Source organism: Grammomys surdaster, unplaced genomic scaffold (assembly GCF_004785775.1).
Source record: "Grammomys surdaster isolate TR1022 unplaced genomic scaffold, NIH_TR_1.0 136, whole genome shotgun sequence".
Classification (NCBI taxonomy): domain Eukaryota; kingdom Metazoa; phylum Chordata; class Mammalia; order Rodentia; family Muridae; genus Grammomys; species Grammomys surdaster.
In genome coordinates, this window is record NW_021604594.1 from 9,830,380 (window position 1) to 9,842,943 (window position 12,564).

Below are 12,564 nucleotides of genomic sequence, written 5' to 3' on the forward strand. Positions count from 1 at the left end.
TCCAACAGGTTAGCTCATCGCGGGACGTTTATAAAAACGAAGTTCAGGTTGGGAGGGGGCCTGGGACGGTCAGGGGGCCGCCTCCCGCCCCGAGGGCGCCGGCCGGGGACCGTGCCATTGGTTGGGCCGGGACACGTGGGGGTGGGGGCGCGGGCGAGCCTGGCTCCCAGCCCAGGTTCGACTGGACCCACCCACCCTGTCCCCACCCCTCCTCAGCCCTTTGGGAGGCCCACCTCCCATTCCCGCCCTCCCCCAGACCCAGGAGTTTGCTTTGCAGCCACCCCCTCGAGTTGATTGCGCGACGGGCCATCTCGGGCCTGTCTGCGAGGCGGGCGCCGAGGCCTGCGCTTCATCTCCGCAACCGCTGTTTTTGTCACTGCTCTTCGGCTCCTCAAACTGCACACCAGAGTGAGGATGAAGGACAGAGATGAGCAGGATGACGTGGAAACAGAGCAATTCTATTTTTAAAAACCTGTTGCTTAATCTTTCTATAGTCTATCTCGTCACCCCAAATTCGAGACCGCTCATTTTTCCTACCTTGAACATACCTAACGGGTAAATGTATTCCACACATAGGAGATCAGTTGGAGTAGATCCTTTCTATACAACACCATCGGCCCACAAACATACTCACGAAACAGTCTTGGGGCAGCGTCAGAGTCTTAAAAATCGGCGCAACCAGAAGTCCATAGATGCTAGGTTCACGTCTCTATTCTTGACCTGCCGGCGGTCACTTCGCCTGGCTGGCCTTAGCTTCAGCTTGGCCTTCTCCCGCCCAGCCCAAAAGACTCCGTACCAGCGCGGGAGGAGAAAGCCACTCAATAGAGTGCCACGAATCTTCTGCGCCTCGCCCACAGCCTACCGGCCTCTAACATTTTTCAGCCACCACCCACCTCCGCCCGTTACTCACACCAATTAATTGAAAACTTCACTTTCCCAGGGACCTTTGTTTCGCTTCCTTTTCCAGGCTGCCAACTGCCAACAATTGAGTGTGCCAAGTTAAAAGGATGTTGGTTTCTTTTCTACCCAGCCCCCTCCCGCCCCCAAGTAAAGTCGGGGCTGGTGACAGGCACAGTCCGGAGCACCTAAGTTAGGCTTAATATGGACAGGGTAGGCTCCAGTGGGAGAACCGGAGAAGCTGATCCCAGAGAGAGTGTTCCATAGGGCGGCTCTAATCTCTCTGTATTTCCACCCCCTCACGCAGTCTTAACTTACGGTTCATCCTTGGGAGCCCTGAATTGCATCTACGTCGGTCTCCTGGGAGCTATATTAGACTTGATGAGTCAAGAGTGCTAGGTGGGTGCGAGAGCCTCAAAATGAGCCAGTTTGGTGCTGTACTATCGACCTTCGGGCCAGTTTATATCTTAAGAAAATCACTCCCCTAAACGTGTGATACTGAGGCCAGCTTGTCACTCAGCGCCACTGCCCTCTGAAGAAAAGAAGAAAAGGAGAGAGCAAGGTCCTTCTGGGCCTGCTCTGGTCTGGCATTGCAGGGTGGGCTGATGGCATGGGAGTGTACACACACACACACACACACCACACACACCACAGTAACCATAAAAGGCTCAAATAAAGGGGGTGGGAGGTTATGAGAGGTACTGGAACGGGAAAGTAAAAGAATTTGTGTAACTTTTAAAAAATCCTAGACACGTTCATGGTCAAATTCAAACCCGGAGAGTCTCTCCGGGGTTTTACAGCTGTGCTGAATAGTAGTTTGTTGATCACGATAATTTTGATTACTTGAGAGAGGACAAAAGTTAGAATGGAAGCTGGATTGCATTTAAAGGTCCAGCTAGTAGAGTTGCTGAGCTTTTGAAAAAAAAAATAACAATTAGATGTTTCTTCCCCCCCCCCCCCCCGTGTTTCCTTTTCTGTTACTCAGGGAGAGAGAACAAGATGGGAGCTATTGATTACCCCCCCACCCCCAACCCATGGCTTCAAACATTTACTGAAACGTTTTTTAAAAACAAAATAGACAGAAATAACCGGAACCAACGCACCTCAGTCTCCTAAAACTCAATAATTTAGTAGTTTGGTGTTCTTTGGGCTTCAGTACCATTAAAAAAAAACTGACTTATACATTTAATAAGCATTGTATATCTAAATCGAAGAAAATAAAGTTAAAACAAGAAAAAAAATTGTCACATTCTGAGACTCCAGTTCACACATCAACCTTGGCTTAAATTATTACGAAAATAATTATTAAGAAAATAAGTTGTACTTGACTGGGAGGAATGTTGGAATTAATGCTTAGGTTGGAACCTGTCAGCACAGCCTTCTTCCTTATGATGGTCAAGAGTGCCCTTATAGAACTTAGGGTTTCGCTGCCAATATCAAAGGTTATTCAGAAATAAAGGGAGTTTCAAATAATATATTTTATCATTTTCTGTCACCGGCTTTTCTGTGACTTCAACAAAGTTAAGTCTAGGTATGCAGAAGTAAGTTACACTAGAAAAAGGTCTCTGAGAGGGCCCACAGGATCAACATCCCAAGACCTCAGGGAAGTTACTGCTTTTGAGCTGAGACTGACTATAAGGCAAAATTAGGATTGCTCTGTGTATGAACTAATAAGGTGCATCATTTACAGGATGGGTAGGCAGGAGAGGATTCTGAGGTTAAATGAGAAGAAAAGTTTCTATTTAGCTTGCATATCTTGTGTCCAAATTGTATTCAAGCTGGAATTTAATTCTAGTTCCTGTTTTTTCCTTCATGTTTTGAGACATAGACCCACACTGTAGCCAAGGCTGGCCTCAGACTTTCAAAAGGGGTGAGGTTATAGGCAGAAGCCACCACCATGCCAGGCTTATAACCATTTTTTTCAGGTGTCCAAGAGCACAGGGTGAGCCCTATATTTGTGTGCGGGCATATATAGTAAAAATGTTTTTTCATAGTGAAATCTTAACAAAAGGATAAGCAGAAGAGTTTAACAATGACAATCATCTCCAAATACTTACTTATTGTTTTGTGGGAAAAAAATGCTACATGTCCTGATTTTGGTGAAAAGGCCATGATGTCCTTTATTTTTCTCAATTTGCTCCTTTTTCTTCTCTCCTTTCTCAAATGTCCTTTTGAATATTGAATCTGTGTTGGAGACATAGCCTCTGTTCTTTCTTGTAGATCTCACAAATTGTACATCTGTTTGAGGATGGAAAAATGAATGGATACAGGCTAGGATTTAGACTTATTGAAGTGTCCTGTTTACCAAGACAGCAATGAGCTCAATTAACTACACAGTTGCTGACTATTACAACCAGGATGGCAGGATCCTGTCAGAAAGGGGTTGTAGGAGGTTCCTTTGAAAGTATTTACCTTGATGATCACAACCAGAAAATACAGGACACCCTTTTCATTAACATTTGACAAACCAAAGACTCAGTAGAAAAAGTCTCAATTCAGAAGCAGAGTCTTAAGCTGAAAAGAACTGGCTGGTTACTGTTCTTAACCACGGCTGTCTGCCAGCTCTGGAGCTAATTTTCTCTCTCCAGCTTACAATCAACTTCACTCAGGCTGGGAAAGAAACAAAAGAGCAAACAAAGTATGAAGCAAAACCTAACAGAATCACGTTTTGTGTAGAAGGTAGGTTCTAGCAACAGCCAGAAGATGGCCTCCGTTTGGGACATTTTCTAGATCTAAAAGGTGGAATCCTTCTGGGTTTACAACAAAATTAACCTCTATTTAATGAAAATCTCAGGGAACAACAAAGACCCCCCCCATATCACGTGATTTTAAAAATTACTAGTTTTCCTCTTACTGGACAACAGGCCCCTATTGAGTTGAAGAGAACTCCTCTAGCTGCGGACTGTAGGAAACAGAGAGGGTCTTCCCTTCCAAAGAAATGCTGAGCTTTTCTAGAGAGGAGGCTCTAGAAGATAGGGCCAGAGCTTGAGGACCGAATGATTTCTTCCTTCCTCCCTAAATACACACAAAGATTGCAACTTGCTGTTTTGTCTGACCTTCTGAAACTTTGAGTTTCTAGCAACTTTTCTAACTTGCTAAATGCTTACTCTGTGGGTCAAACAGAAGCCTATTACCATTTCAAATAATTCACATTATCCACGGGCAAGCCACATTATGGATATCAGCAAAGCAAAGCAGGTGAAGGGTAGGAAAACGCCTAAAAATGTAGGAGGAGTTGAGAGACTAGCAAAGGATGCCAGTGGTGGGGCTCCGGATCCCTGAAAAGCGCCCGCAATTCCCCGCGCCTGGCGCTAGATGTCCCTGCAAGTTCTTGGGTCTGATCTGAGGGCACATTAAACTCCTGGCATTCCGCAATTCTGAGGTAGCCTCGGGGTCTAGGAAGAAAGTAGCCACCAATTCCCTCACTTACCACCATTCTAGGGTAGCTTGGAGTTGAAGGTGGAGAGGAGAGGAAAAACTAAAATAAGTGGGCATAGCCAGGTGAGGCAGAAAGCTAGCGGCTTGCCTGAGGAGAAATGGGAGTATGAAGCTTAGTAAAGGCAGGCTTGGTTACTCCAACCCTCACCTTCTCCTATAAATCAAAACCTGGTCCCAAAGACCGCGCTTAGCCTAAAGAAAACATGCCCTGCCGGCAGCTCAGACTCTGCAGGTGTTTACTGTCGCTTCACACCATCTGCACTCCCATTTCTCCAGCGAGCTTGTGATTTACTTCGGGTTGAGAACGAATGGCTAGCATCTTCCACCGAGAAGCACAGAGCTGGCTGAGACCACCGCATCGCGCGGCCCTGTTGCTGCTCAGGGCTTTACTCTTGACCCTATCCTTCTGCAAATCTAGGACAAGTTTTTACCTGAAGTCACAGCTTAAATGTTCACCACTTTACCTGGAAGACACACTGCATACAAGAAACAAATACTTAATGTGGCGGCCTAATCCCCCCCAGGGGAAAGGAAGAAAGGAAAAGAAAGAAAGAAAAGGAGAAAAAGGAAAGGAGGAAAAGAAAAGGCCTTGCTTTGTTTGTGTCATTTTTGCCAGCAAAACTGTGCTTTTTGGATAATATGGAGAAAGTTCTTCCTGTATGTCACCTCACTCCCCAATCTTAAAATTTTGGCCTGTCCTTTGGCATAGGTCAAGGTGTTCTTTGAAGGCGTGGGCCATGGTTTGAATTTTTGTCAAACTGAGTGGTCCTGTTCTTTGGTGGTGTTACTTTGAAGATATCAGAGGTGAAAATTGGATCAGTTCCTAGTTTCAGCCTATTATTTCTGAAAAGGGTACAAAGTGACTGTATTTTTTCAACAAACATAACAGTACTTCTTTCTCTCTCTGTCCTCTCCACTGGTGTAATGTTTTTGAGGTAGGCCTGCCTTTAAATAAGACAGGTAACATGAAGGGGAAAAAAACGATTATGCAGAACTTTCAACCCCCCATGACTTATGTATTATAAGATATGGAGATTAGTATAAACCATGAACAATTGACAAAGTTCTCTGTGTAAGAGATTCCTCTCTTCTAAAAAAAAAAAAACCGGGGGGGGGGGAGAAGTGGCAATTACTCAGGGGTTCTCTGGTCTTCAGAAGGTATAATCCATGTAAAAAGCCACTTGTAATTGCATAGAGAATGAGATACATAAATTACTCAATGTTATTACTAATAATAGGTATAGAATCTAAAGGAACACTAACTATTAAAATGGAATAGTCACTGTGACATGCTATTGTCTGTTAAGTGCAGTGAAAAGTTATGGATGTTTTTCACTGCGATAGTTTCCCTGACATGATCACAAATGTATGTGCGGCAATAAACATTCTAGAAATGCAATGTTAGTATTACTTAAAAGGTTCAAACCCACTAATGAATGAAGGTGTCGAGGAGAAATGATTTTTTTTTTTCATTTTCAATAGAGTGAAGTCGTACTTGGCCAGCTCTTGGAACCAGAGGCGGTGGGTCCTGGTAAGAAATCTTCCTTGGCTGCTGAGGCTTCTGCGACAGAAAAACAGCTCACAGCAGCTGAAACCGCGAGGAAAACAGATGGGGGCGCCAAATGACAGCAATAAAGGCATCGGCGGATTTCCGCCCAGGCCGAGCGACCACTTGCTGCCAGGGTCTTGGCCCCCCATGGAGCCTAGCCTAGACCAAAGAGTCTCTTATAGTCCCTTGGGTAGGGAAGGATTAGGTAGTAGGATCCTCCTGGAGACACTGGGGCAGCGACTGCCTGGACCGGTGGAGCTGGGCCTCCTGGCTGAGAAGCAGTTGGGGGCGCCCGCAGAGCTGGGCTCTTAGTCGTGTGAATAACGAAGAGAGGTAGGCAAAAACCTGCTTGAGGAGAATGCAAGTGCCAGGAGCTGACTGACCACTAGGGTAGAAGAGCCACTGGGACAGGGGCAAAGGTGGATGCTGGGTCAAGTTCTCAAATGGAGGTCATCACCCACCAGACAATTCTCCTGAGCCTGCGAGCCTATCCAGCTTTCCATTTACGACTCTAAAAGAGGTGGGATTGATTTTTTGTTCCCAGCAAAGGTTGCCTGTAGAAATAAGTTAGCGCCAAGGGGAAGAGGAGAAAAACTTTTGGCATTGACTATATATGTATACACATGTATATAAATATACTTCACACCTCACCTCCCCTTACATTCCTGACGCGCCCCCAACGGGCCCAAGGTTAAAAAGAAAGCGCCAACAGACAGATGGGCAATTAGATCAGGGGTTTACCCCCTAACATACCCCAATATGCTGGGTGTGTCTCAAAGCGGGAAGGAGGGGGGCCCCCGGGTTAGGGTCTGAGTTAGTGTTGTGACCGGGATGCAAAACCCGAGACCCGCGTCCAGATTTCCAAGCTCTCCAGGCTGCTTCGGAAGCTCACACGCTAGACCACTGTGTCCTGTCCCTGTCCTCCGTGGACCTCGCCAGTGCGGGCGAAGCTCTACCTCTGGGGCAGCAGGCCGGCGAACTGGCACGACGCGTCTGAGTCGGGCAGGGTGGGGCGCAAGCGCGGGAGGAGATGAGCGCATTTGAGTGAAGATTGATCTTCCTTAAAATGGTTGCCACCGGCGTCATAATGACTATCAAAGTTATCGCCAAGAGGCTCAGCCTCCAACCTCGGGCGGGAAGGAGAAGAGGCAAGGCTTGTCGGAGACTATCTGTGTCCCCAGTCAGCACCAGGAACACCGGGGGCTACAGGTAAGGGGCTAGGGTGGAGGAGGGGGAAGACGGAGAGGTGGAAGAACAAAGTGAGAAAGGAAGGGAGGCAGCTGGAGATTCCATTCCCTCCACTTTGACCCTGAAACTCAGTTACTTCACCATGAATTCCTCTATTTGAGAAGGGTGGGAGAAAGCCGGCAATGAAAAAAAAAAAAGTGGATTCAGCGCGGGGCCCCTAGGTACGGTAAATCATGATTGTGTTTAAAGTTAGCTGTCGAATTCCACTATCAAACCCTCTAGTCTAGTTTATTTCCCCTAAGGGAAAATGCGAGGGTGAGAAGCTTATTCATCAGCCAGATTATAAAACTAAAAATCTAGGGTCTTCGAGTTCAGAAGTCAGCCTGCAAACAGTGGTAGAAAATCAGAGAAGATGTAATGATTTCCGTTTGGAGGCACGGGCCCTATGTACCTCCCCAGCCACGTAGCAAGAAAGCATTTTCAAAAGTCTACAAGATGTATTCTGTCTCTGGTTCTCTCTCTCTCTCTCTCTCTCTCTCTCTCTCTCTCTCTCTCTCTCTCTCTCTCTCTCTCTCTCTTTTTGGGGGGCATCCAGAAAGAGAGGATGAAGTAAGGAGAGAAAGAATTCAGGATCCTATTTGTTAAATAAAATACTTATTATTAATATTTGGTTCTTTAAAACAGAAAGATAAGTAATCCTGACAGGAGTGGGCGCAAGGTCTTCTTACGCAACTCTTCCTGTATCCTCCCCCTTACCCGTCCCCTTACTCTCCAGCTTGTAAATGTTAAAACAAAACAAAAACAAAACAAAAACTTCTCAAGAATCTACCCTGGAAAATCAAAGCATTATCTATTATTTAACACGTATCTGTGTTCGTGGAAAAATGAGGAAGGCGCTGCATGATTAGGACCTAAGGGGCAACCCAGCAAACTGAGAGCGTAATGATGCCCCTAAATGAAGGGGGAAATGTGCCGCGGCGTGCTCTATTAATCAGACTGTCAATTTCACCCCCGAGGCCAAACCCCCGGGCGAGCAGAACTGGCTGGGAGCGGGCAAAGGACCGGAGCCTTCTTCTTCACTTCTTGGGTCTTCTCGTCTCCTACCTGGATCTATTTATCTGCTCTGAAGTCGCCTTCATTACCCACTGACAGGAGCGTGTATTTATTTGCTTATAAACCTGTTACAATAAATGATTATTCGAACGGCGTCATTCGTACCTTAATGACGAGCGGGCGCTACTTTTTGATGAATGACATCTCCGACTCGGAAGGATGTATGGGTCATTTTGACCAGTCATTCCCTCGCTCTGGCATCCCACAATTTTTCCGCCTCCCTCCAAAAGAGATAATAATATTTAGAGCCGCTTGCTGGGGCTGAATGAGAATCAGCCCTGGGCGCAGCCCATCATTAAGACGGGACAGCCAGGCCATTGTGACATTTTTTAGAAAGCTGGGATGATGGAAAGAATAAGAAAAGAGATGATTCTGATGGAGAGAGGGCTCCATAGCCCCACTGCTGGAAAGAGGTTCTCCAATTTGTCCGATTCGGCTGGCAGTGCTGTGCTCGAGGCCCTGGAAAATTCGCAGCACCCGGCTCGCCTCAGTCCGCGCCTGCCGTCCGCCCCGCTGCACGGTGCTCTGGGAGACCTCCCCGCCAAGGGCAAATTCGAAATAGACACTTTGTTCAACCTGCAGCACCCGAGCAGCGAAAGCACCGTCTCCTCCGAAATCGCCTCCGCCGCCGAGAGCCGCAAGAAGCCTAGTCATTATTCAGAGGCGGCCGCCGAGGCCGACATGAGCAGCGACGTGGAGGTGGGCTGCTCCGCACTGCGCTCCCCCGGCGGCCTGGGCGCCGCGCCGCTCAAGGAAAACAATGCCAAAGGTAACCGGGTAACCCGCAGACTCCAGCCCCAGCCTCCGGGCTCCCTCGCCAGCCCTTTCCACGCCTTAGCCGGTCTCTGACTCTTAGCTAAAGTGATGCACAGAGCTGGCAGGGACAGGGGAGGGACGCATGCTAGGAACCGATCCCTCTGGCTCCGCAGCTTGAGCTTCCCAGTTAAGCCCGGGCCTGTGGAGTCTAAGGAGCCAAGGCCCAGGCGCTCAGGCTCCTGCCTGAGTCGGAGCAAACTTGCTTGCAGATCTAAGATCTGGGGCGAGGCGACACAGCGCTAGCTCGCGCAGCGGCTTAGTTGCTTTTCGGGAAGGGTGCCCTGGACAGGAGCTCCGAACTCTGGTGCTTCTGGAGCCCCCAGGGCCAGGTGGAGGGGGCACTCCTCTGGATAAGTCTGAGACAGACAGTCTGGCCTCGCACCTCTGCTCAACCACTTAAGTCAGCGGGCAGAAAAAGAGTTTGAAAAGTGGACACCCCCTCCCCTTTACTGGCTCGGGGTTTGAGCTGCAGATGCTTTGAAAATCTTAAGATATTTTAAACCCTAAGGCTGTCAGAGAAAGGTTGGAGGCCGTATAAAGAGCTGCCCCCGTGGTTTCCAGACTACGTTAAACCCACAGCTTCTTAAACTGGTTCCGAGGTAGGCATTCTTCCCCAGCAAATTTTCCTACCTAGTGGAAATTTTCTAATTATTGGAAAAAGAACAACCTTTTCAAATTCCGTTTCTATTATTTGGTTAGGAAGGGCTCCCCAAACTTCATTGATTTCATTAACGGCAGCAATTTGTAAGCCTGACAGATCCCATCAATTTTGACAGCGACTTTCCTTCCCAAAGCCTCTTTTGCCACCAGCTAGCAACCCCAACTCGGGGTTCTCAGCCCCTACAACTACTCTAGCGCTGTGGACTGTTTGCTTGCTAGGGTACGCGGAGAGCAGCTCCGTCGCGGGCACCACGACGTCGGCCTCCGGCTCGGGCCTCGGCAGTCTACATGGAGGCGGCGGCGGCAATAGCGGGGGTGCGGCGTTGGGCGGCTCTGGCTCCGGTTCTGGCGCCGATCAGGTGCGGCGATACCGTACGGCATTCACCCGCGAACAGATCGCGCGCCTGGAGAAGGAGTTCTACAGGGAGAACTATGTGTCTCGGCCCCGCCGGTGCGAGCTGGCCGCTGCACTCAACCTGCCCGAAACCACTATCAAGGTATCGATTCCGGCGCATGTCTGCTCAGACCTCCCTCGGGGCACCTGGGTTGATTTGTTTTTTTTGTTTTTGTTTTTGTTTTTGTTTTTTCCTCCCTTTTCTCCTCTTCTGGGTGGTGAGAATTCGATGTGGAAATCCACCGAAGGAGTAGGTTTGTTTATTTCTCCTGTGTCGAATAGTAATCGGTTGACAGGCCTGGCTGACCTGAGAAGGGGCCCTCAACCCCGAGGCCCATGTTTCAGACCGGCCCTGTCCTTGCTCAGTTTTGCCCAACGGTTGTCCAGGTACTCCCTTACTTGTGCCCAAGGTCCTACTTTGCCCTAAGCGGCAAGGTGGGCTGTTTTTTGTTTCTCTGGCATAAACCTGAGGTGCAACTTTTCCGTTCGTTCCTGATCGCGGAGATTTATTTCCCACATAAAGCGTCCCTACCTGAAGAAAAGGTTACAGTATTTTTAAAAACTGATTGGATTGAGAACGTGGTTTTCTAAAGATTTTTTTTCTCTTGGGCAATGTGAAAGAACGAAATTGACCACATACACACATATGTATATACACACATGTATATGCATATACGTGTATATACACATTTATGTATATGTACGTATATGCATATATTTAGGTTATTAATGTTTTATTATGCATCAAGAAGAGATAGTTAGAAACTCTGTAGGCTTGGTGAACATTTCACAGAACATTCGACTCTCCAGCAAAAGAGGAGACCCCATGGGATAAGCGACTAGTATGGAAGTCTTCCTCCAGTTTGATCGGGCTTTCTTTCATTTAGAGTTGTGACGAATGATGTCTTTATTAGATACGGTGCTAGAAAGGAGGTAGAACAGTTCCCTTTCCAGGTTCTGGGCACACAGTTTTTGCCACTCATTTAAAGCAAATGATTCCAACAAAATCATCCTTTCAATACCCTAATCGGACCCCTGCCCCTAGGGAACAGTCCTTGCAGCTCCAAGGGCTCAAGACCGGGAGCTGCTTTCTCTCAGAAAAACTGCTAGACAGCTTCTCTTCAAAGGCTGCTCAGAATCCTCGTGCAAATCCTGGGATTGACAGACTGGTGTTCAGTGAGGCTGGGCGCTGGTGGGTGGTTAGACAGAGGGAGATAAAAGGTTGGTTTGGGATGGGGGGGGGAGGCAGCAAGTGTAGAACCAGAACCTGAAGAATCCCACTAAACTCAGGAGCGAGAGACTCTTTTGGCTGAGGAGGGTGTGCCCTAGACGGCCTGCAAGTTAATGTGCACCTTGTCCCCGCATGGGAGAACTGAGGGATTAAGCCCAGGGCCAGGGAAGCAGGCCAGGCCACTCTGGGACCCGGGAAGGGTTTGGAGACCCTAGACAGGGACTGGAAATACCCAGCGCTCCCTAACCTGGGCGGTGGTGCGGCTGTCCCCGCAGGTGTGGTTCCAGAACCGGCGGATGAAGGACAAACGGCAGCGCCTGGCCATGTCGTGGCCTCATCCAGCCGACCCCAGCTTCTACACCTACATGATGACGCACGCGGCGGCCACCGGAAGCCTACCCTACCCTTTTCACTCGCACGTACCGCTGCACTACTACCCGCACGTGGGCGTCACCGCGGCTGCAGCAGCGGCCGCAGCCTCGGGAGCGGCGGCGGCAGCATCGTCGCCCTTTGCCACATCCATCCGTCCTCTGGACACCTTCCGTGCGCTCTCACATCCCTACTCGCGGCCGGAACTGCTCTGCAGCTTCCGCCACCCCGGGCTCTACCAGGCGCCAGCCGCCGCCGCGGGGCTCAACAGCGCGGCGTCGGCTGCTGCTGCAGCGGCGGCTGCAGCGGCGGCGGCCTCCTCGGCGGCGGCGGCCGGGGCGCCCCCCAGCGGTAGCTCGGCACCCTGCTCGTGCCTCAGTTGTCACAGCAGCCAGTCTGCAGCCGCGGCCGCCGCCGCCGCAGCGGCAGCGCTGGGCTCCCGGGGCGGCGGTGGCAGCGGCGGTGGCGGAGGCGGGGGAGCCGGGACGGCGGGTGGCTCGGACTTCGGCTGCAGCGCCGCGGCACCGCGCTCCGAGAGCGGCTTCTTGCCCTATTCGGCCGCGGTGCTCAGCAAGACCGCCGTCAGCCCGCCGGACCAGAGAGACGAGGCGCCGCTCACCAGATAACTACGCCGCCACCAGGGGCCGCGCCAGCCTCTCGGCGTGCGCCCCGTCGGGGGCCCCGCTTGGCCCTGGGCTACTGCTGTCGCTAGGGGGCGCCCCGGGACACAGGAGGGCGAAAGAAACCTGCCCGAGTTGGGGAGGGGAAGGGGCCGGCGTGAAGGCCTGGCGGGATACCCCCAAATGATCTCTATTTTTGTATCTCCAACCTAGCTTCCCCCCCCCCTCCCAACCCTACGCCTTCCAAACGTGGTTCCCGCTTTGCAGGCCCAGCTTTCCACCTGTCTGG

The 12,564-nt window shown here is 49.9% G+C and overlaps 1 protein-coding gene across 1 annotated transcript; it reads left to right on the plus strand.

The window, feature by feature from the left end:
* The first annotated feature begins 8,341 nt into the window (after positions 1-8,341).
* Positions 8,342-12,281, plus strand: Evx2 (even-skipped homeobox 2). Its single transcript, XM_028763086.1, has 3 exons — positions 8,342-8,954; positions 9,881-10,158; positions 11,562-12,281. Exons 1-3 carry the CDS (start codon positions 8,528-8,530, stop codon positions 12,279-12,281), a joined length of 1,425 nt encoding a protein of 474 aa, XP_028618919.1. The 5' UTR covers positions 8,342-8,527.
* The last annotated feature ends 283 nt before the right edge of the window (positions 12,282-12,564 follow it).